At 48.3% G+C, this 23971-nt stretch overlaps 1 protein-coding gene across 3 annotated transcripts in view; it reads left to right on the forward strand.

The window, feature by feature from the left end:
• LOC142766944 (uncharacterized) overlaps positions 1–23971 on the forward strand; it is a 101209-nt gene that overhangs the window by 69997 nt on the left and 7241 nt on the right. For all 3 annotated transcript variants that reach the window (XM_075868139.1, XM_075868142.1, XM_075868141.1), the window contains 2 exons: positions 6866–6939; positions 10625–10732. In XM_075868139.1, the coding sequence (XP_075724254.1) occupies positions 6866–6939; positions 10625–10732 (182 nt within the window). The remainder of the gene's footprint in view (positions 1–6865; positions 6940–10624; positions 10733–23971) is intronic.

A 23971-nucleotide genomic window follows, 5' to 3' on the forward strand; every position in this document is an offset into this window, starting at 1 on the left:
GTTGCTTTTTAGTGGCATTAACTCCATCTCTTTTAGGTGCGTTACTTGGTGAAAAGCTGAGTGCCTGCTGAAACGTGGTGTCATCTGTAGGCACTGTTGTGAAGCCCCTGCAGTTCACAACCAAGTGTTCGATTGATTCCTTGGCAGTCCCACACATTCGGCACATAGCCCTATCCACGCTGTCATAAAAGCGCTGGCATTAAGCCAGAGTCCGGAGAGCACCATCTCGTGCCTCGAAGAGAAGGCTGCTGGCCACACTGTCGTAGAAAAGCGGTTCCAGAAAAGCATCTTGCTTGTGTTCCCTGCATATCCGCCGTGTAGCCTTCTTTTGCATGTTTCGCCACCATGTGTCAGTCTCGCTCAGTCGCACCTGAGTCTAGACTGCTTCGGCCCACTTCCGCTCGGTGTCCTTCTTTACGGGGTTCACGTAGAAGCCATACATTCTGCTGAGATGCTGCAGTCTTTTCGACGATCTGGTGCGGATGCAGTTGCGGTGCACGTAGTCGAAAACTCGCCATTTTTGGTGATGCAGCAGCATCAAGCGTAACCTGCCTTCGTATGACAGCTTTAGGCGAGCCTTCTGCGCTTTCAAACACGGCAAACTTAGGGCCCCTAGTACTGCCTCATTGGCCACCTGGATGTGGCAGCCCAGAGCCAGTCTGCCTACAGCAAGCCGACTTCGTTCAAGGCATTCTCTGGTCTGCGCCGCAGGGCAAACGACTTCATTGGTGAAAGTCAACGCCGGCACATGTGCCATCTTCCGCAGTTCGCGTACCATGATGGAGCGCTTCACCCCCACAGGCACCTCCTACGGAGTACACGGCCGGTCCTCTGGAATGTCTGTCTCTAGTGGCTTTCATGGTTTGCTTTATAGTCCAGCTGTGCACAAACGTTCACTCTGAGGAAGCGGTACTCTGGCGCTAGCGGTAACTGTCCGCCACTTGATACAAGGAGAAAACCAGGAAACACCGAGCCATAGAAGTTGACCACCGCCAATTTTCCGTTATTGTACTGCCGTCCCAACGGTGCCACAGCTTAAGCACAAGTGATGATGAGAGTGTACAGAAAGTCACTGCTTCCCGCCAGCAGCACGATGTCATCTGCCAACACTAGACTCGGCAAAGTCTGTTGTTCTTTTATACTATCATTGATGCGTTACAACACAAAGCCCACTCCGGAGGATAGCAGGCTGCGTGCTATACCGGCAGTGCGCAGCATATAGAGCAGGGGTGATAGAGGGCCGCCCTGTTTAAAATTTTTGCTCCCCTTTAACTCACAAGACCAGGCGTCGTTTAGGGTGGCTACGACAGTACTGCATCCACACAGACGCCCGAATATCCCAGTCCCTGCTGATGGCATTCCAAGTGCTTTCAGATGTTGATGTAATAGTTCCTGAGGCGCGCTGTCGTAAGCCTTGATTTGAGGATAAATATGTGAGGTTGGACGTTCCGAAACCACTATACGATTATAAAGAGACCGTAGTGAAGGGCTCTGGAAATTTCGACCACCTGGGGTTCTTTTACGTGCACCCAATTGTAAGCACACGGGCCTACAACATTTCCGCCTCGATCGGAAATGCAGCCGCCACAGCCGGGATTTCATCCCGCGACATGCGGGTCATCAGCCGAGTACCTTAGCCACTAGACCACCGGGGGGGGGGAGCACTTTCGTAAGCCTTTGATACACCCAGGAAGCATCCCACCAGTTCTTGATTCTCCTTTCGTGCGATCACTATACACTGGGTCAGGACAAATAAGTTGTGCTCCAGCCACTGGTCACGCCGAAAACCCTTCTGTAACTGCGTTATGCCACCACCCTCTTCCGCCCACGTAGTTATCCAGACCTTGAGAACCTGTGCGATCATTCGATACACTGCACTTGTGATAGTGAGTGGACGGTAATCTCGTAGGAGTGCGGGGTCACCCCCTGTTTCAGGTAGCACGATGACTTTACCGCGTAGCCAGTGACTCGGCATTAAAGCGCTGACCAGGATTTCACTGAAGATCACAGCCAGTTGGGCACGTGCTCTAGTTCCGAGGCACTTCACAAGCCCTGCTGGAATGCCATCGAGCCCCGAGCTGTGCGGGTACTTAGGGCACTTATCCTGAATATAACTCTGTCAATGGCGCTCCTTGCCAACGTCCAATTTTTGTGGCCTTTGCTGGTTGGTTCCGTGTCATTCGAAGAGAAGATGGCCTGGGTACGTGTACTGGGGAATGGCCGGGCACACAGCTCATGAATATGGTCAGTTAAGGCTCGGTGGAGATCCGGGGCTTTGTCCCTCATGAATTTCGTATGAATTTTCGGCTGCATTACTTTGCCATAGGAACATGTGTCTAGAATTTGGCTGCTGCTCCTCTGCTTGCACACTGAATTGCGCGGAGTATCTTGTAGTTGGCTTCAGCTCTCTTCTTTTGTGTAACACACTGCATCTCCCGTTTTAGCCGCAGATACTCCTGCCACGTCTCCTGGACATCCTCGCGGTGAGGCCTCTTTACCGCATGGCGGTGACGTCGGTTGGCAGTTCGGCGAGCTTTGAGTGCGAGTCAGTTCGAGGAAAAGTTCCTCAGACATCTCCAACAAGAGCCTGCAATCGTTGTCGGTCTAGCCGTCAAAATCCTAGAGGTCGCCATTAAAGTCACCCAGGATGAGCACTTCACGACCATGACCTTAGCGTTCAATATCACGCTTGATGCAGTGTACGGTGCTCCTGTTTTTCGCATGTTGTGGAGCAAGACTTAGGTGGACCACACACGCTAAAACTGGCATAGCGTGTACGTGGCCGACTATTCAAATGCGTTCCGCACAAGAGTCCCTGAGTGCTTCCCAGGTGCTGCCCTCTCACCACAAAACTTCACACCTCCACCCCTCACCCCCAGGCTGTACTTTCTCGATCGCAGCCGGCCGAGTTCAAGAGAGGGCTCACCGGTGGTCTCTCTAGGTCCCGGATATGCGTCTCCGCCACTCCATATAGCGTAATGCCTTCGTCCTCCATTTTCATATATAGCTCCCCTCGTTTTACAAGGCGGTGGCCACCATGTGAATTGGGAAAGGCCAGTGATATTTTCCATGGTTTCTGATGACCAGTTCTGCACCTCCATTGTTGGGCCTTGGGACTGCGTAGTCTACGTCACACCCCTCCGTCGGACCGCTGGGCATCAGTTACAAAGTGGGCCATTTCTTGGAGAGCACCTTCTCGAGGGTCTCCTCGATAATATGAGCCAAACCTCTCTCGTCCGGATTTGAGACAGGTTGGGTGCCCCTTGGAAGTACCCCTGGAGGGTGTATCCAGAGTGGCAGGGCTGTCATTACTTGTGTGGTGGTGATGGTGGTGTCTCGTCTTGGGTTGGTGGTGGTGGAGCTTACCATTAGGCGACTGGTGTGTCCAACTTGCTGTTTAAGTCCGTTGTGTGGGCCCGCTAAAGCTTGTACTCCAGGGACTTCTTTACCTTGGGGTGTGGTTGACTGAGTAGAGGTCGATGGCCAAAATGAACCTAGGCCTCGACGTTGATCTTATTGCCCACAAATTTCACTCCTTCGGGGCAATCGTGTGTCTCATTTTCATTATTCGTTTGAGTGCTCCACCCTTTGCGTAAATCGAGAAACCTGTGGTCACTTAAAATACATGGTGCTGCCACCTACCAGTGACATTGCGTTAAAAAAAACTTCGGTTATTCAAAATCTGCTAGAAGGCGGCCATATCTCACGCAACGTCGACTCGCCACTTTTTTCACGCAAAACGTCAAATAAATCTTTTATTCTCTTTCTCTGTGTTGTGAACTTTTTATGAGACAATAGTGATACTAAAGTAGCAAATTCTTTATTGGAAATCTTGGCTTGGCGGGCGCTGTAATGAGTGGTGCATATTGCCACGTTCCATTTCCCAAGTTTTTGTTATCGTCCCAAAACACCACACGATTCTCAGCGCAAACCGCGCCTGCAGTTTTCAAGAAGGTTCCGAACTGTTGTAGATCATTTTAATCAGATCACGGCCACTGTGAAAATGGTACAGATTGTTCTAGAACCTACGCCACCGCCAGTGATAACGCTAGAACATTCGACGGCAAGAGTATAAATGCCGACACGCTTCGCCGCTTGTCAGTACCAGATGTCACGGGGTCGTGACGTGGCTGAAGACAGGAGACTTCGTGTTGGGATTTAACTGTTTATTTGGGCGAACCTGTGCCCGGTAAACGGAAAGTCCGATTACAGCAGCAGTCTTGCACAGATAGCAGTCTCGGAGTGATAGCGGCGAACGAAGCGTCGGCATTTACACTCTTGCCGTCGAATGTTCTAGCGTTATCACTGGCGGTGGCGTAGGTTCCAGAACAATCTGTACCATTCGCACATTGGGGGTGATATTATCGAAATGATCTACTACAGTCCGGAACCTTCTCGAAAACGGCAGGCGCGGTTTGCGCTGAGAATCGTGTGGTGTTTTGGGACGATAACAAAAACTTGGGAAATGGAACATGGCATTATGGTGGGAGGAATGATGGTTATGGTGGAAATAGTTGGGCATATTGTGAAAGCTGTAGCGGTAATAATGACTGATGTTTACGGTCGAAAGAAATCAACGCCGGTCATTACGCTTTCTAGCATGTTTTTTTTTACACCTGCTGTGTCAGCAACGCCTCAATTTTTGTGGAGCGTAGAATACGGCCGTCAATGTTTACATTTTGTGCACGTACTTACATCATTTTGACATGTGCGATGGGCTGCTTTGTTACAATGTTTATAAGACTAGAGGTTTCGCTGTGAACAGCGACAGTATATGTGTTACATGGTCGTGCAGTTCTTAAAAAATAAATGAACTCTAGTTCGTAAGTGTCCCTTTCAAAGCTAGACCAAAATACAGTGGTAACTTGATTTCGCAACAGTATATAAACGCTATTCTGGCAATTCTTGCACACTTGATTACTTAAGCCGTACCTTTAAGTTAACTAAGTGCCTGTGACGCTAAAATGCAGAATATTTTACCTTGGACATGCGTCGTGCTGAGCCCTGGCGAGTGCGACTTCTACCCTTCTCTTCTACGACCGTGATTACCACCAAAGATTAGGTCAACCGACCGAGCTGGTGCAGTGTCATCAGCGCTTGTGGGCTTCAGGATACATGGTTACGACTAGTAAGGATGACAATACAGCGCGGCCGAGGCATCACTGACCCCCAAAGAAGCATTCATTATTGTGTAAGGTGTCCACTCAAGAAGCGACGAACACCGATGCGACACAATTCTAGCACTTCCAGCAAACGTACGCTTCCGCTCACCGACAGGCGCGGGTCGCACCTGCCAGCACTTCTCATGCACTTATGCAGCAACACAGCCTTGTCAATTAGTGTGCTTGCTAAGTCGATATGATAAAATAGAGTTTCCGGCACACTGCATTCGTTTTCGGCAAGTCATTATGTATTTATTGCTAACGATAGAGCTACAGCAGTGCGCTGGCACGACTGCGCTGTACGTTGCGCGAAAAACATCTCAATACTCAATCGACTGAATGGAAGTATCTGTCGAATAAACCTACAAGCATCATAAAGCGAGAGCAGATGTCACGGTTTGGAACGAGTGAACAATGAATAATAAAGTAGTCGGTAACCGCCGGTAAACGGCACCTGCTCCTCAGTCCACTTGATTTTCTTTTAGCGCTTGTGAATTGTAACAAAAAAATAGCGCTGTTGCCATCATCGCAGTGGCAATCGTTTCAGGCAGCAGTGTTTCTATTTAATACATGTGCACATTCTAGTAGGAGGTGCAGATCCCGTCTATCTCGAGTACGCAAAACACAAAACCTAAATTTAACGATCACTTGGTAATCTCTGAAGTCATTTTACAGCGACCAATGCATATGTCAGCACGGCACAGTGGTTAGTGGGTTCAGTAGGGAATCTGGTGATTGCACGTTGGAGTCTCCGTGGTCACGTCGTTTTTCTATTTCTCGACTGGTGCTTTTTGCATCGCTTTCTATACAATTATTTTTGTGTCCCTGTGGAAACGCGTCACAGTGCTTCTGACGCCAATTTTCGCTCCAGCATTGCCACCACTCCAGTATTGGCGGCACTTCAGCATCCACCGTAGACCGTGTGCCACAAATAATTCCAGTACCCAAATCCACCACAACGGCAGATGGTGAAATCCACCATTCCCACGGTGGACATTTTGTTGTGTATTCGGAAATACTTATGCCTTCATGTTTGCCATCATGCCTTTGTTACGTCTTTTTATTTGCATATATATGACACGTTTCTTTCTTTAAATTTTAAATTGTTAGACAGCGCTTGCGTCGAGCGATTTCCTGTGTGTTTTTGTGTTTTTTGTGAGCTGAATGTGATGACTAGTAATAATATTACGTTAGAGAAAGCTGCGTAAGAACTGCAACGCCTTTGTATTACGCAATTTGAGACGTTAGGGATCGGGAGCTACGCGCTCGTCTTATTTCTAGAGCAGACGGACCCACGTCATAATGACAAGATTTAACATTTATATCATCATTTATACGCAATAGTTCTTCTCTAGGACAAGCTCATAATTTATTACCATCACGTGAAGGATTGCAATGCTAAAGTAAAACGCACTTATATTTCATTGGACCATGGTAATTATCGGGAAATAGTAGGTAGGGATTGAAGAACATTTAAGAGGGCACTCAATAACAATACACTTGATTGAAACTTTGAGAAGAGCCCCACGTTAGCCTTGAAAATCACTGTGCAGGCAAAGCATTACGTTAGCTCAGGCTGTTATGCTCTAAACCAAACCTGCCTTGCAGAAAACAAAAAAAAAACATTTTTCTGTGCAAAGGCTTGTTTGAATTTTTTTATGAATAGGTGTGTGTTTCGTTATTTTTTCATTGCAATATTTCAGAACAAGGAAAATTGAAGTTACAGTCGAGAAGAAGACATGTAACATCACTGTACACTTCAGGCATGCTGAGCGAGGTAAGTATTTACACTTGCAGACATGTTGTGTAATGAAATCATCAGTGAGAGGATTTCTTCCGCAATGCACTCACTGCAATTTTTGTTTTTCGTGTAGGTGGCAGGAGCAAGAACAATGCCTTTCAGCTTGTCTTGTCATGTGTTTAGTTGAAAGTATTTGCCGCGCCCGTTTCTCCTATAAATTTCAGTGTGAAGCGCCTGCTTATAATTTTTTTTATGCCTAAAAGATATTTGATTTCATAACGAGAGTTGTCAGTCCTTTTGTGATTAAAGATGCTATCGGCACAATTTTGTGGGTCTGGAAAGAACGGCCACGAGACATAAACACCCGTACGAGAAGTACCTTGTCACTCTATTGCTGTTAACACTCGCGCATGCACGTCATTTCGTCGTTTAGTTTGCCGCTTATAATAATAATAATAATAATAATAATAATAATAATAATAATAATAATAATATTAATAATGAATATCAACCATCTAATGTTTACCATCCACTGACATCGCACATTACATTGGCTTTTGCCATTCCATGTCCATCGAAATGCGACCGCCATGGCCGGGTTCAAACCTGTCGCTTTCGGTTAGCAGCGGAACACCTCATAGCCAAGGTTCCACCAAGGCGGCCGCTTACTCTACACCAATAACGTTAAAGTGAAGGTTTTGCAGAAGTTTCGGTGTCGAGTTGTGTCAGCGTCGTTAGTTGTGAGCGAGAAGCATAATTTTTCTCGAGACCGAACATCGACAAAGACACAAATAATTGACAGTAATAAACCCAGAACCTCTATTGTCGCAAGCAGATGTTCTAACCCTGAGTCATGCTATGGCCGAAAACTGCTCCGACAAAGAAAACACTATTCGCAATGCCCACGAACTATAGGTGGTTCTCTCTTTTTGTAAGTTGGTTCCTGGAGGAAGGTGAAACCGTTTTTCAGCTTATGAGCTGATAGCACAGACCTGATGTACAGGCCGGCCTATTTTCACCGAATAAAGTCATGTTCTGCACAGAAACGTATATGTGTCCAAAACCCCTATTTAAAGCATATAGGTCCGCCACCTGAGTGTTTGCAGTGATGTGAAAGGTAATAATTCAGCTTTGTTACAGTTCATGAACGCCGTTTTTGAAATCATGTGAGTACAACAGAAAACAGAACTATAAACTCTGTGAGAAGATCGAGTAAAAAGGGCGTTTTTTATTCCCACAAAAACAATCATCACCTATTTTGTGTTATTTTACTTGCACTATTGCCGCGCGCCGGGAACATTCAGGTCACGAACGACATGCGCGTTTTCAGCGTGACATAACCTCTTTCATAGGAAAGCTGCAAGCACCGCCTTTTCGAAGAAGGAAGCGCATGCAAGCCGGATGATGAATATTGTTGTGGAACAACAGACGCCCTTTGCACTCGATTTTTTCAAGAGTGTTTAACATTGACGCAGGTACTGAGCGAAAAATACGTATGAGCTGAACTGGAATTGACGTATAAAGTGCCCTCCTCATCCTGTGATGTCAAGTGTGTTGGAAGTGTAAGCTGTTGAGCAGACAGCGATGCATAATGGTGGTCATTTTGGTTTCGTATGTAAAGAAAATACGCGGGCCACCTTCAAAATTATGTATTCTTCCCGTCGTTCTCTTTACGCTTGCATTGAGAGACTCTCACATCAAACACGGTGCCTTTTTTTTTCAGCACTCTGTGTGCCCCATAGTACGTAAAACCAGTCATATGACTAGCAACAGATGATTCCTTGTGCTGTTTGATTGTCTTACTCACCACCGAATAATTCACTTTCTGCCAAGTGCTTTCATAGCTTTCTTCCTTTCCCCATTCCGCGCAACAACAACCCTGATTGAGGGAATGATGGGTGAATGAGTCAGTGAATAAAGCTTATTGGGTATAGCGAAACGAGATAAAACGCGCACCCAGCTAATCCCACGACGGACCCGACTGGTCTAGCCTGCCGGTACTATCACTAGCACGCTGGACAGTCAGGATTTGGTCTTGGAAAACAGAAGTTCACCCAAGCGTGTCCCACTCTTTCTTGCTCAATGCCAGGCTAAACGATCGGCCTTCTTTGAGAATGTGAGGCCAAGTAGCAACCTCGCCGCAGCCCGCGCAAGAACAATTCGTGTAAAGGTCCCAAATTATCATAATAAAGTATGCATAACTTATATACGAGAATGACAACCTGTGGCACGGTTAGCTTGGAATAAAGTGGCTGGAAGACTCTTCTGTTTGAGTAAAACGGTTTGGTTGTCTTTATGTGCATGGTTCGAACGTTCCTGCTTCCCGGAGCGTGGTCGGCGACACGTTATTCCGACCATTTTACCGTTTATTGCTTTGTGCAGTCGATTGCTGATTCTTAGAAGAAGCAATTGTTACAGCGATTTTTGCTTTTGTGTATAATCGGAATTCGCAACTTAGTTCTTCATAATTGGCAGGCATTTGCCACGTGAAAAATGGACACTTGAGTATTGCTGTAGTCCCGCTTCAGTTCATTGTTTCTGAATGATATTCGTTTGGAATGCATCCGTGTCCCATTCCTACGCTCAGCCATCAAGTCGGAGTTGGCAGTTGGAGGTTGGCATTCACGTTTATTATCTCACTTTGTGGCAATTGCTGATTTTCAATGCTTTTGTACATTTGCCTAATCTGCAAATTAAACAAACCGCTCCGTTCTAAATTTTTTAGTCAATATAGTATTGTGCTGAGGTATACTGAACTTTGAAACCTGCGAAAGCCAAGCGTTTCAGAGGTGTGAGAGCGTGTAAAAGAAGCTGTCTCTGGTGTGATTTTTTTTACTCGTTGTTTCTGCTGTACGAACTTTCGTTTACGCCTATACAGTGCCTTGGATGTTCCGTCGTACGACCGACGGTACTTGCGATGATCGCCAAGTTTTGTTGTAAATGACGCATTGTTCTGATTTTGGTGAAAGCTCCAATTTCCGGCTGCGACGGCTGCCTTGCTGATGGAGGCGGAAATGTTGTCGGCCCTTGTGCTCAGATTCAGGTGCACGTTAAAGAACTTCAGGAGATCGAAATTTCCGCAGCCCTCCACTTCGGCATCTCTAATGATCATATGGTGGTTATTGGGACGTTAAACCCCACATATCAATCATCAATCAATTGATTTTAGTGAAACCAACTCACTGTGCAAATTTAAAATTCGACGTCTTTCATGGCAAAGCAATGGTTATTAAGCTATTTTCCTTCCTTTATTTATTTTTTTCTTCTTTTTTTTTCTAATCTGTCAAGTCACGTTCGCTTCAGCCACATTCTGGTCACCTGCTACGCCTAAACTAGCCACATGACTAGTATAAGGAAGTATTAATCACCATGAATATATTTCTTTCTTTCTGTCACTGTGAATTGACGCATGTTCGTTTGCGATGAATTTTTATCCTAGTGCCCTGACTATATCTATGTTCCTAATATGAAATGTTATCATAAAACTCACTCCACATACTAATTACTTTGCCTAATATTAGGGCGTATGAAAGTTCTTAGGTCAAACTCGCCACGTAATGCGTGCTATAGGTATGATGATAGTCTATTATGAGTCCTCTTGGTCACTCATAAGAAATTGTGAGGTCATGTGAACACACTAAAAACACCCGCATACGTTTTTTTATTTAAGCAAAAGGTGTTTGCTACGGCCACCTTGACTCTTTTGCGTGATTTTTTCCAGTGAATCACACATCACATACCGATAGTTCACTTTTCGGCCTAATGAATGAATACGCCGTTCTCGTCGCAAAAGACACTTGCGTCACTCTTACGTATATATCAGTTGAAGGTGAGTACTGTCACAAAGATGCAACTCAGCTTCCAAAGCACTGCCTCTACTAGTTCATTTTAAACAAGTAGAAATATCAGCCGTCCTGCAGACACTGCGGAATCAGGGCGTAGATGAAGTATATATTAACATCCTGGAAGAAATCTACGTGGGATCAACTGCTACCATAGTGCTTCATAAAGAAAGCAACTGAATACCAATCAAGAAGGGTGTAAGGCAGGTAGACACAATTTCCCCAGTGCTATTTACCGCGTGCTTACAGGAGGTTTTCAGAAGCCTAGAATGGGAACAGTTAGGGATAAGAGTTAATGAAGAATACTTTAGTAACCTGCGCTTCGCCGATGACATTGCATTGCTGAGTAACTCAGGGGACGAATTGCAACTCATGATTACGGAGTTAGACAAAGAGAGCAGAAAGATGGGTCTTAAAGTTAACCTGCAGAAAACGAAAGTAATGTACAACAACCTCGGAAAAGAGCAGCGCTTCGAGATAGGTAATAGTGGACTTCAATTTGTAAAAGAATATATCTACTGAGGGCAGGGAATAACCGCAGAGCTGAACCACGAGATTGAAGTACCTGAAAGAATAAGAATGGGGTAGAGCACATTCGGCAAGCACTCTCAATTTACGACAAATAGATTGCCACTATCCCTCAAGAGGAAGGTATATAACAGCTGTATCTTGCTGGTATTTAGCTGCGGAGCAGAAACCATGAGACTTACAAAGAGGGTTCAGCTTAAATTCAGGATGACGCAGCGAGCAATGAAAAGAAAAATAGTAGGTGTAACCTTATGAGACAAGAAGAGAGCAGAGTGGATTAGGGGACAAACGGGGGTTAAGGACATCATAGTTGAAATAAACATAAAATGAGCATGGGCCGGGCATGTAGCGCGTAGACAGGATAACCGCTGGTCATTAAGGGTATCAAACTGGATTCCCAGAGAAGGCAAGTGGGTTAGGGGGAGACAGAAGGTTACGTGGGCAGAGGAAATTAAGAAGTTTGCGGGTAGAAATTGGCAGCAGCAAGCACAGGACCAGGTTAACTGACAGAACATGGGAGAGGCCTTTGTCCTGCAGTGGACGTAGTCAGGCTACTGATGATGATTATGACTAAACAAGCCTCAAGAAAGGATGCATTACAGGACGCATCATTTATGTTAATAGTGTACAACAGTAAGAAGCCATGATCTAGAGAAAACCAGGAAACATAGCAGTACGTACAGATGTTTCACGTTTAAAAATCATTTTTTGTATGATGAGACTTCCGGAAGTGGACACTTGTATTTCATTCCTCACCCTGAGTTTGTTTAACAGACACTTATTTGAATATATACGAATGTTACATCATATCAATCACACTGAGAGAGAATTATTTGAGAGAAAAGCAGGGAGGTTAACCGGAATTGTAGCATCTTGTTGTGTACCTGCTCTAAGGAGAAGAGGAAATGCGGAAATTATGAGAACGAAAAGAAAAAGAAAAGTAAACGCGCGAAAAAAAATAACGGAAGCAAAGGTGCCATAGTTTATCATTAGGCCTCTACCACGCAAGAAGTTAAGTAAGGCTTCGGCAGATTTTCTGTATGAAGACGGATTGGGTCGGCACTCCAGCACTGACTGCTATGACAAGAGTCTGTCATCAAGGCGGCCATGATGGTAGCACTGAATGCTAACATCTTAGCACTACGTACAGCCGCATAATATGGTTCGCTCATTCGAAAAAAATAATACCTGTGCGTAGCAGCCACCTGTGCTTGCAGTAGACATTGTAGGAAGTTTTTATACGCTAAAACGACTCGAAAATATTTTTCCTTTCCTTTATGCATCCAGCAAAATGCTATGCGAGGCTACCGATAAAAACATCATGTACAAGGTGCGGGATTACGCTATCAGGCAGATAATAGCATGCTTTTTATTACTCCCTCTGTCAATAACCTGTCTCTCCCTCACTTGGACCGAAACTGAAACACCCTACAGCTTCACTTCCTATACAAGTATTGGCTCTTTCAATGACCTTGAATACAGTCATATACCAGATTTTGCCCACAACCGAGTACACAACGAAAACCTCTCGAAAAGATAGAGCCAAATGGGTACCCACGAAAGTATTATGAGCCTGTTTTTTTATAAAATACTTCTGAGATAACTGACTCATACTGAACTGTAATGTGCTTAGGTTCTGTTCAGTGAACTCGACTCAGACCGGTAAAGTCACCAACAGATCGTACAGGGATAAAGGATGTCGTGTGAAATACGCGTATTTCACAATACATAGCCTCTTGAGATTTCGTACGGGGCTTTTTTCTCTACACAGTCTATTTAGTTTGATTTGTTAGAGATTATTGAAAGTAACAGGTGGCGCTTGGCGCTCTATGTGCATCGTCCGAATAGAATGGGTTCCGACCAAGTGCAAATAAAATAACTGGAAGTTTGATGCCGTTCATTACTACATCAGCGGGTCAGGACAATTGAGCGCGTGAGATCTCGGGAGCATTATATATATATATATATATATATATATATATATATATATATATATATATATATATATATATATATATATATATATATATATATATATATATATATATATATATATATATATATATATATTGCCACGTTCCATTTCCCAAGTTTTCGTTATCGTCCCAAAACACCACACGATTCTCAGCGCAAACCGCGCCTGCAGTTTTCCGGAAGGTTCCGGACTGTAGTAGATCATTTCGATAAGATCACGCCCACTGTGCGAACGGTACAGATTGTTCTGGAACCTACGCCACCGCCAGCGATAACGCTAGAACATTCGATGGCAAGAATATAAATGCCGACGCGCTTCGCCACTTGTCAGTAGTTGTTGAACGAAGGCCGACGCTCTGTTCGCCGCTATCAGTACGAGACTGCTATCTGTGCGATACTGCTGCTGTAATTGGACTTTTCTTTTACCGGGCACAGGTTCGCCCAAATAAACAGTTAAATTCCAACACGAAGTCTCCTGTCTTCGGCCACGTCACGACCCGTGACATCTGGTGGAGGTGCTGCTTCGTTCATGTACCGGACGCCACCGTCAAGCCGTGAACCCAGCCCACGTCGCGGAGAAGATACCGACGCCAACCAGGAGCAGAGAACAAGCCGCCGACAGCAAGGGCTATCACCGGAGTACGGGCTTCTGCAAGACAAGGCGCGGAAGACCAAGACCATGACTGCGACTGCAGCGACAATGACAACCGCAGCGTCCCAGCCCACGATGGTTATGCATCTAACCAGGGAACCACCAATTTTCCATGGGTCATCGTTCGAAGACCCGGAGTCCTGGCTAGAAACATACGACCGTGTGGCCGCCCTCAACCACTGGGACCATGACGAAAAGCTGCGTCGTGTGTTCTTCTATTTGGAAGACACCGCAAGGACCTGGCTCGAAAATCGGGAGTCCACGCTCCGAACGTGGGACGTTTTCTGCGGCGCATTCCTGCAAACGTTCGCGAGTGTTGCTCGCAAAGAGAGGGCCGCTGCTTTATTAGAGACCCGGGTTCAGCTACCAAATGAAAATGTCGCCATTTTCAGAGAAGAAATGACCCGACTATTCTGTCACGCTGACCCAAACATGCCTGAGGAGAAAAAAGTTCGTTTCCTCATGCGAGGGGTCAAACAGGAGCTCTTTGCGGGACTGATGAGAAACCCACCGAAAACCGTCCAAGAATTTGTAGCTGAAGCGACCACCAACGAAAAAACCCTGGACATGCGCACCAGACAATATAATCGTCGCCTGACTCCAGAATGCGCTGCTGCTAAAGCCAGTGACTCCGACAACCTGCGTGAAACGATCCGAGCGATCATGCGGGAAGAGCTGCGCAAACTGTTGCCTTCGGCGCAACCTCAAGTGGATTTGATCGCCGACATTGTGCGAGAAGAAGTTCGGCAATCGCTTCGAATTCCCCAAACACCACTGCCCGAGCCAGAAACTATGAGCAAAGCCGCTGCAGTGCGCCACAACGCTCCTCCCCGTCCACGCCGAAACGCCGCCACGTCGCACTTCCGTCGCCAGACACCACCGCCGCCACCACCCCCACCGACGACCTACCGTTCGCCAGCGGGCCAGCGCAGTGCGCCGAGGAAAACCGACGTCTGGCGCACCCCTGACCATCGCCCACTGTGCTACCACTGCGGCGAGGCGGGGCACACTTACCGCCGTTGCCAGTACCGACAGATGGAACTGCGTGGCTTCGCCGTCGATGCACCACGACCGCAGCCAGGGGAACGGCCACGTGACATCGCCGACTACCTGACAGAAACTCAATAGAGACCACGAAGTCCTTCCCGTTCGCCGTCGCCCAGCCGCCGCATGTCATCGCACCCCCGGCAGTACTCCGGCCCAACACGGGGCCGGTCTCCTAGCCTGTATCCGGGAAACTAAGGGCAGCAACCGGTGGAGGTGCGGTTGCTGTGCGACGAACTACCGAAGATCCTCCGACGAAGACGACGCCACGACGGAGCTTTCCGAACACAACGCCAACCAGGCAAAGCCCTGACGGCGAAAGCTCGCTTACCGAAGGTGGCCTGACGACGCAACATGGAAGCAGCAGAACAAGCCGACGCAGCCGTGACCCGACGCCACGCCCTAACTGTAATGCGAGACGGCGAACTAGCGACCTCGACGTTCTTATCGACGGCCACAGTGTGACTGCTCTCGTCGATACTGGAGCTGACTATTCTGTCATCAGTGGGTCGTTCGCCGCGAAGTTAAAGAAAGTTAGGACAGCTTGGAAAGGCCCTGAAATCCGCACAGCTGGAGGTCATCTCGTAACGCCTGCAGGAATCTGCACAGCGAGATTCACCATTAACGGCCGTATTTATCCTACAGACTTCGTAGTCCAACAGCGTTGCTCGAGAGATGTAATCCTTGGCATGGACTTCTTATGCCTCCATGGTGCTGTCATCAACCTAAAAACAAAGTCGATAACGTTCTCCACAGAAGAAGCACTACCGCCGCGCACGCCGTCAGGTCACCATGCCTTGAATGTGCTGGAAGAACAAGTCACCATTCCGCCTCGCTCAAGCGTCATTATTTCAGTCGGCGCTCCTAAATCACCTGACTTGCAAGGCGTCGTTGAAGGCAGTCAGCATCTGTTGGTCACCCGAAATATTTGCGTCGCAAGAGTAATTGCAGAGCTGCGGGGAGGCAAAGCAACGGTTATGCTCACGAATTTCAGCAATGAGTACAAACATGTGAACAAAGGAACAACGGTCGCATACATCGAAGAAATTGTCGAAGCCACGAGTGCTTTCGCCCTCGCCGATTCTGCGGAACCTGCTCAGAGGAACCAAGCCCCTCCCATAGCTTTCGATGTCAATCCTAGACTTCCGAACGATAAGCAAGCACAGCTCAAGACACTGCTCCTGCAATACGAAGATTGCTTTCCGTCGTCATCGAAAATTCGGCAGCCCTAATCACGAAACATCGCATCATAACCGAAGAAAATGCCAGATAACTTCATCAGAGTCCGTACAGGGTTTCGACGCGAGAACGTGAGGCCATGAAGAGACAAGTTGATGAAATGCTGCGGGATGACATTATCCAGCAGTCCAAGAGCCCATGGGCGTCCCCCGTGGTGTTAGTGAAGAAAAAGGATGGGACCCTACGTTTCTGCGTCGATTATCGCCGCCTGAACAAAATCACAAGAAAGGACGTGTATCCTCTCCCACGAATAGACGACGCACTTGATCGTCTCCATAACGCCAAGTACTTTTCGTCAATGGACCTCAAGACTGGCTATTGGCAAATCGAAGTCGACAAAAGAGACCGAGAGAAGATGGCGTTTATAACACCGGACGGCCTCTTCGAGTTTAAGGTGATGCCCTTCGGCCTTTGCTCAGCGCCTGCAACTTTTCAACGCGTTATGGATACAGTACTGGCAGGATTGAAGTGGCAGACTTGCCTTGTGTACTTGGACGACGTCGTCGTGTTTTCCTCGAGTTTCGACGAGCATCTTCGGCGGCTTGAAGCTGTACTTCAAGCCATCAAGACGTCCGGACTCACACTGAAGCCAGAAAAGTGCAGGTTTGCGTATGAGGAGCTCTTGTTTCTGGGGCACGTGATCAGCAAGTCTGGAGTTCGTCCCGATCCGCGGAAAACAGCCGCCATCGCCAACTTCTCGCCGCCCACTGACAAAAAGGCCGTGCGCCGATTTCTGGGCCTGTGCGCCTATTATAGGCGGTTCGTGAAAAACTTCGCCCGCATCGCCGATCCTCTCACTAACCTTACCAAGGCCGACGTGGGATTCAAGTGGGAAACGCCACAGGAACACGCTTTCCAGGAGCTTAGACATCGCCTCCAGACGCCTCCGTTACTTGCCCATTTCGACGAATTCGCCGAGACAGAAATACATACTGACGCAAGCAGCGTAGGTCTTGGCGCCGTTCTTGTGTAGAAGGCTGACGGACTTGAAAGGGTTATTGGTTATGCCAGCCGATCGCTATCCAAAGCAGAAGCAAATTATTCCACAACAGAAAAGGAGTGCCTCGCCATCATCTGTGCTACGTCGAAATTTCGCCCCTACCTCTACGGCAAGCCCTTTAAAGTTGTGAGCGACCACCACGCCTTGTGTTGGCTAGCCACCTTGAAGGACCCTTCAGGTCGCCTCGCACGATGGAGCCTGAGACTTCAAGAATATGACATTACTGTCATTTACAAGTCCGGCAAAAAACACTTCGACGCCGACTGTCTCTCTCGTGCGCGTGTCGACCAACCGCTATTTGACGACCCGGATGACGACTACTTCTTGGGAACGAGAACTACAGGCGACTTCGCTGAACGACAGCGGGCCGACCCGGAACTTAAGGCCCTAATCGAATACCTCGAAGGCAGGACCGCCGAAGTCCCGAAGGTATTCAAGCGCGCATTTGCGTCGTTCTTCCTACGAAGCGGTCTTCTACAAAAGAAAAACTTTTCACCACTTCGAGCTAAGTACCTCCTTGTGGTGCCTTCAGCTCTGCGACCAGAACTCCTGCAGGCCCTACACGACGATCCGACGGCAGGGCACCTCGGTGTTTCTCGCACGCTCGCGAGGATACAAGAAAGGTACTACTGGCCACGTCTTACCATCGACGTCACTCGTTATGTGAGGACATGCCGGGACTGTCAGCGACGCAAGACACCGCCGACAAGGCCAGCGGGACTTCTGCAGCCAATTGATCCACCTTGTCGACCTTTCTAGCAGATTGGTATGGACCTACTAGGGCCGTTCTCGACATCGGCTTTCGGAAACAAGTGGATCGTGGCAGCTACCGACTACCTCACCCGCTACGCCGAGACAAAAGCCCTGCCAAAAGGCAGTGCATCCGAGGTAGCTGAGTTCTTCGTCAAAAATATCGTCCTACGTCACGGCGCTCCGGCGGTCCTTATCACCGACAGAGGAACGGCATTCACTGTTGACTTAACTCAAGCGATCTTGGCATACAGCCAAACAAACCCACGCCGGACGACAGCGTACCACCCACAGACCAACGGCCTCACCGAGCGGCTTAACAAGACGATCGCCGACATGTTGTCAATGTACGTCGATGTCGAACACAAGACATGGGACGCCATTCTTCCGTATGTGACCTTCGCATACAACACGGCGGTGCAGGAGACGACGCAGATATCTCCATACAAATTGGTCTACGGAAGGAGCACGGCAACGACGCTCGATGCCATGTTACCCAACGTCACCGACGAAGAAAGCCTCGATGTGAGCGAGTACCTTGAACGTGCCGAAGAAGCCCGACAACTTGCGCGTCTCCGTATCAAGAATCAACAGACGATAGACAGCCACCGTTACAACCTTCGACGACGCTTCGTGGAATACCAGCCCGGTGAACGTGTTTGGGTGTGGACGCCGATACGCCGACGTGGACTAAGTTAAAAGCTTCTGCGACGGTACTTCGGACCGTACAGGGTGGTTCGACGTCTCGGTCCACTTGATAATGAGGTTGTCCCCGACGGCATCACGAACTCTCAACGACGCCGATCGCGACCTGAAGTCGTGCATGTCGCGCGCCTCAAGCCGTTTCATGCGCGTTAACAAACTGAAACAGTGTTTTTTGTATTATTGTTGTATTGTAATTTATTCATTGTACTTTCTTGCATTATTATTGTACCTTCATCTTTAGTTAAAGCATCGGGACGATGCCTTTTTTCAGACGGGAGCAATGCCACGTTCCATTTCACAAGTTTTTGTTATCATTCCGAAACACCACACGATTCTCGGCGCAAACCGCGCCTGCAGGTTTCGAGAAGGTTCCGGACTGTAGTAGATCATTTCGATAAGATCACGCCCACTGTGCGAACGGTACAGATTGTTCTGAAACCTACGCCACTGCCAGCGATAACGCTAGAACATTCAACGACAAGGTTATAAATGCCGACGCGCTTCGCCGCTTGTCAGTTGTTGATCGAAGGCCGACGCTGTGTTCGCCGCTATCAGTCCGAGACTGCTATCTGTGCAAGACTGCTGCTGTAATTAGACTTTCCCTTTACCGGGCACAGGTTCGCCCAAATAAACAGTTAAATCCCAACACGAAGTTTTCTGTCTTTGGCCACGTCACGACCCCGTGACTATATATATATATATATATATATATATATATATATATATATATATATATATATATATATATATATATATATATATATATATATACACTGAAACAAAGATGCGCGAGCCTACAGGGCGCGGAAGAAGAAGAAGAGTAGTTGAGCGGCGCCTGGACTGTGTGGTTGGGTGGAAGCGTTCTTGGCCTGTTACAGAAGTACGCTGCTATTTCACTACGCCTTTTCACCTCATCTGTAAATAAACACAATCACTCGCAACAGTTTGGTGGAAGGTGCCGGGTACATCGATCTGGACGACCCAGCTCTACCGATTTTGCGACGGAGCAGACGCTTGGCAGGCTTGCCACCGCAGCTACCAGACATGGAGGACGCGGGAGCAGGCCATAACAACCTCGTTGCTGATGAGCAACACGCTCACCCGCCAGGACAAGATCGCTGCGGCATGCCGGAACGTCAGCCGAGGACCTTTTCGGGGCAGCCGGATGACGATGTTGACGACTGGCTCAAGCACTACCAAAGAGTGAGTCGCAGCAACCGCTGGAGCACTGCTAAGCAGCTCGAGAACGTGGTGTTTTTTCTCGTCGGCCCCGCGTCTCTTTGGTTCGACAACCACGAGAGTGCATTGACCACATGGGACATTTTCGTGGACGAGCTGAAGAGGTGTTTTGGTGACTCAACAGCTAAGGTCAAGCAGGTGGAGCAAACGCTTTCACGCAGAGCTCAGTTACCTGGCGAAACATGCACCACCTACATCGAGGCCGTCTTGAAGCTTTGCGGAATCGTGAGTGCGACCATGTGTGACGAAGATAAGGTAGGTCATCTGCTCAAGGGAATCGCGGAAGACGTGTACAATTTCCTTATCACTAAGGAAGACTTACACACACCTTCCGACCTAAGAAGACACTGCCGAGCGTTTGAAACCCTAAAGAGGAGGAGAGTCCTACCAAAATTCGGACGTCTTGACAACGTGCCCACGATTGCAAGTGTCAACCTTCCATCGCAGGACGAGATCTCTTCTCTTATAAGACGAGTGCTTAAGGAAGAACTTGCTCAACTGCAAGCTGTGGACACCGCTGGTGTCTGCCATCAGTGTGCATTCGACCAACGGCCCCGTGAACCACTGGTACCTCGGATGTGACAGGGCTACTTTGAGCCTCGCCCGAATTACACCGATCGGTTCGAACCGAGGAGTGAACGACCACTCGGAAACCAGGAACGCAGGCAAGCTGCGGCACAGCGATTCACTCCTCGACCACCATCGCCCGGCTTTTATCAACCGACGAGGTTTACTTCGCCGGGGACGACTAGACGCGACACCCGTACTTGCTATAGCTGCGGGCTACTTGGACACATCGCTAGGTACTGCTACCGTCGCCAGCAGCGAGCTCCACGTTTCAACGTGTACACGCCCTATGTACCTGCTGGCGAGTCTCGACCATTTCAGGGCTCTTTCCAACAGCAACACGCAGCACGTGCTGACTCGCCTTGCTCCGACCGCAGCGTTACCCCACCACCAGCACGCCAACAGCGATCCCCGTCTCCGCGTCGCCGCTCGAGGACGCCACCACCATTGGGAAACTAACTGGTGCGACCAATGGGGGCGAGGCCGCAAAATCATCTTCCGCAAGACCCCCTTGTGTTGTAATGGTTGAGAACAAAGTGAGTGTTTTTGTAGACAATGTGAGTACTGTTGCACTAGTTGATACCGGTGCTGCCGTTTCCATAATGAGCATGTCTTTTAAAAATCGCCTAGGGACGAAAGTAATGTTTGCTTGGAATCGGAGTGCTACGTTCCGCGGCGTAGGGGGAGAAACGTTGGCCCGGTTGGAGTTTGCTCTGTTTTACTTTCTATGGGAAATCAAACGTTTCGAGCGGAACTAACGGTGCTTGCACGAGCGACCCATGACGTTATTCTAGGTATAGATTTTTTGCGGGAATGTGGTGCAACTCTAGATTGTGGTAGTGGTGGGATTATTTTTCGTCCCGTGTTGCCGCCTCCATTGACAAAAGATACCGTTGATGACTGCTTGGAAGTGTTTTCCGTGTCTGAAGACGTCTGCTTGGCCCCACATACCGCAATGTTTGTGCGTGTAAACTCTTCGCGTTCTTGTGCGGGTTCTTACTATGGTTTAGCCGAGCCGAACTTCAGTAACGCCCTTAAGAAAAACGTTATTGTGCCTCGTTGCCTCGTGCTTATCGTCGATGGTTGTGCCGATTTGTGGACTGTGAACGTTTCCGCGCAGCCCGTATATCTGCCTGCAGGACTTAAATTGGCAAGCTTTCAAGAGCAAAGTACTCTTACCATACGGTCACTCCAACTGTCGGTGGATGTAAAGAAACCCCACGCCAACTCGTACCGCGACTATTCTTCCAGCATTGACCGTATGATTAACAAGTCACTTCCATCAACTGAACGGTCGCTGCTGCTGGAGGTGATCACACGCTACGCCTCAGTCTTTGACTTTGCCCAAGACGAGACGTCTACCGTTACGCCACCGTCTTCACGTACGCAACACCGCATCTATACCGGCCAAGCACCACCAATACGCCAGAAGCCCTATCGTGTCTCGCCTTCCGAAAGGAAAGTCATCGCTGAGCAAGTTGAAGACATGCTAAAGAAGGGCGTCATACAAGAATCGTGTAGTCCATGGGCAGCTCCTGTCATTCTAGTGAGGAAAAAGGATAATTCATGGAGATTCTGCGTAGACTATCGTCGCCTAAATGCCATCACAAAAAAAGACGTCTACCCTTTGCCACGTATAGATGACGCCGTGGACTGCCTGCATTCTGCCTCCTATTTTTCTTCTGTTGACTTGCGTTCTGGGTATTAGCAAATTCCCATGCATTCCTCAGATAAAGAGAAGACGGCCTTCGTAACACCAGACGGTCTCTTTGAGTTCAACGTTATGCCCTTTGGTTTGTGCAATGCTCCAGCGACATTCGAGATATTTATAGATACAGTACTCCGTGGACTAAAATGGGAAATTTGCATGTGCTATTTAGATGACGTGATTATCTACGGCAAGACTTTTCAAGAGCATAACCACCGATTGTCGCTTGTGTTTGAATGCTTACGCAAAGCTGGCCTTGTTTTAAACTCAAAGAAGTGTCATTTTGGAGAACGTCAAGCCCTCGTATTAGGATTTCTCGTGGATAAAGAAGGCGTGCGACCAGACCCACAGAAGACCGCAGTGGTTCGCAACTTTGAACCACCACGAACAGTGAAGGACCTGCGAAGTTTTCTGGGTCTGTGCTCATATTTCCGCCGATTTATTAAGAACTTCGCCCAACTTGCCTCCCCACTGACGTCCCTTCTTCATAAAGACACACCGTACTTGTGGGACGATAAATGTGAGGCTGCATTTCAACAGCTGAAGTTTTTATTGACTTCAGGACCCATCCTAAAGCATTTTGATCCGGATGCTTTGACTGAACTTCATACTGATGCTAGTGGGCTAGGTGTTGCTGCTGTGCTGGTCCAACTCTGCAACAGTCGCCAGCACGTCGTAGCATATGCCAGTCGGACACTGACCAGAGCAGAGACGAACTACACCGTCACCGAGCTCGAGTGCTTAGCAGTCGTCTTCGCCATTCAGAAGTTCCGACCGTATCTACATGGCCGCGAGTTCACAATAGTGACCGATCACCACTCACTATGCTGGCTTGTGGGACTTCGTGACCCGTCTGGCCGGCTGGCTCGTTGGGCGTTGCGCCTCCAAGAGTACAGCTTTTCTGTTACCTATAAGAGCGGACGATGTCACACAGATGCCGACTGCTTATCCCACCTTCCTTCAGTACACACCAAGGCTGACGACAATGACATTGATGACTATTTAGTTTCTGTCTCGTCCAACTTCCCAGATACCAGCAGCTTCAAACGTGAGCAGCAGCGCGACCCTACTCTGAAACCTTTGCTCGAAGCTGCACATAACTCCGTCGACAAGCACTTCAAAATTTCAAATGGCTTGCTGTATAAAAGAAACTATTCAGCCGATGGCCTCCCGTTGCTTCTAGTGGTTCCGGAAAGCCTGCACCAGGTCATCCTTCGTTCTGCGCACGATGACATAACATCCGGTCATCTCGGTTTCACACGTACGCTGCATCGACTACGTGAGAGGTTCTACTGGCCGAAAATGTAGAAGACCACAAAACAGTACGTCACCAGCTGCGCTATATGTCAGCGCCACAAGCCATCCACCACTGCCCCGGCGGGTTATTTGCAGCCCATCCCTCCACCGACATCCCCTTTTGAAAAAGTCGGCATTGACTTGCTCGGACCCCTTCCTAAGACCCCATCGGGCCACCGATATGTTATAGTGTGCGTGGATTATTTAACGCGTTATACGGAAACGGACGCACTGACATCGGCCACAGCAGCCACTGTTTCTTCTTTTCTGTTACAACGGGTCATACTGCGTCACGGTGCTCCACGGGTTGTCATCAGTGACCGTGGACGACAATTTATGGCTGATGTGGTTGAAGAAATTTTGCGCCTCTGTGGCTCCTCTTATCGCCACTCCACCCCTTACCCCCCGCAGGGGCGCCTGCGCAAGTAGGCGTTTGGTGTGTAGCGACACCACGGACCCGAGCTAACGGGGGAGTTTCTACTCCCTCCCACGCCTAGCCGTGCGTGGCTTTGCCGTGTCCGGGG

The sequence above is a fragment of the Rhipicephalus microplus genome, chromosome 7 (genome assembly GCF_043290135.1).
Source record: "Rhipicephalus microplus isolate Deutch F79 chromosome 7, USDA_Rmic, whole genome shotgun sequence".
In the NCBI taxonomy this organism is placed as follows: domain Eukaryota; kingdom Metazoa; phylum Arthropoda; class Arachnida; order Ixodida; family Ixodidae; genus Rhipicephalus; species Rhipicephalus microplus.